Source organism: Triticum urartu, chromosome 3A (genome assembly GCF_056163025.1).
Source record: "Triticum urartu cultivar PI428250 chromosome 3A, HENAU_Tu73, whole genome shotgun sequence".
In the NCBI taxonomy this organism is placed as follows: Eukaryota; Viridiplantae; Streptophyta; class Magnoliopsida; order Poales; family Poaceae; genus Triticum; species Triticum urartu.
This window is the reverse complement of record NC_141875.1, coordinates 477,914,875-477,916,047: the sequence shown is the minus strand read 5'-3', so window position 1 is coordinate 477,916,047 and position 1,173 is coordinate 477,914,875. Positions and strand designations below refer to the sequence as shown.

Below are 1,173 nucleotides of genomic sequence, written 5' to 3'. Positions count from 1 at the left end.
CACTCCACGGCATTCCGAAGGAGATCAGTTCAGACCGTGGAAGTTTATTCACTTCGAAATTCTGGGATAGTTTCCAAGAGGCAATGGGAACTCATATTACTTGGAGCACTGCTTATCATCCCCAATCCCAAGGCCAAGTCGGGCGAGTCAATCAAATTCTTGAAGACATGCTTCGAGCTTGTGTTATTTCTTTCGGTAAGAAGTGGGAAGAATCTCTCCCTTATGCGGAGTTCTCTTATAACAACAGCTATCAAGCCAGCTTGAAGATGGCACCCTTTGAAGTGCTTTATGGACATAAGTGTTGAACCCCTCTGAATTGGTCAGAAACTGGGGAACGGATGCTCATTGGTCCAGACATTATTCAACAAGCTGAAGAGCAGGTTCGCATTGTCCGGGATAATCTCAAGGCGGCCCAGTCCTGCCAGAAGAGCAACTATGACCGGAAACACTGGAGTTCAACTTATCAACCTGGTGAACAAGCTTATCTGCGTGTCACTCCTTTTAGAGGCACTCATCGGTTCAGAGTCAAGGGCAAGCTAGCTCCACGCTACATTGGTCCTTTCCGCATTCTGGCCCGTCGTGGACTGGTGGCTTATCACTTGGAGTTGCCACCTCAGTTCTCTCACGTCCATGATGTCTTCCACGTGTCACAACTTCGTCGATGCTTCAAGGATCCGGAACGTGAAGTGGATCCGGAATTGATTGAAGTTCAAGATGATCTCACATACAAGGAGCATCTGATCTGCATTCTTGAAGAAGCTGAACGTCAAACATGCCATAAGGTTACCAAGTTCCTCAAGGTGCAATGGTCAAATCATTCTAAAGATGAAGCCACTTGGAAACGCGAGGATAACCTCCGTGCTGAATACCCCGACCTGTTCCCTTCTACATCTTAATTCTCGTGAAGAGAATTTCTTTCATAGGAGGAGAGTTGTAACACCCCGGTGTAATGATGCTACAGTAACCCCTGGGGTTAAGTTAATCATTTTGCTAAACAAGTGTTTGATCATCATTGTCTCCTCTCTCTTTCAAATTCCACTTGAATTCATTTTCAAACTAAGAGTGAAATTCAAAATGCTCAAACATGAAAACTAAAATGTTCATCATGTGTAAAATATTCTCCTGGTAATATTGGTGGTGATCCAACATTTTTTTGCAAAATGCCTATGTGGC

At 44.4% G+C, this 1,173-nt stretch overlaps 1 protein-coding gene across 1 annotated transcript; it reads left to right on the top strand.

Moving 5' to 3' along the window:
• Positions 1-338: 338 nt before the first annotated feature.
• On the top strand, positions 339-896 carry LOC147980178 (uncharacterized). The gene has a single exon (XM_087515502.1). It carries the CDS (start codon positions 339-341, stop codon positions 894-896), a length of 558 nt encoding a protein of 185 aa, XP_087371628.1.
• The last annotated feature ends 277 nt before the right edge of the window (positions 897-1,173 follow it).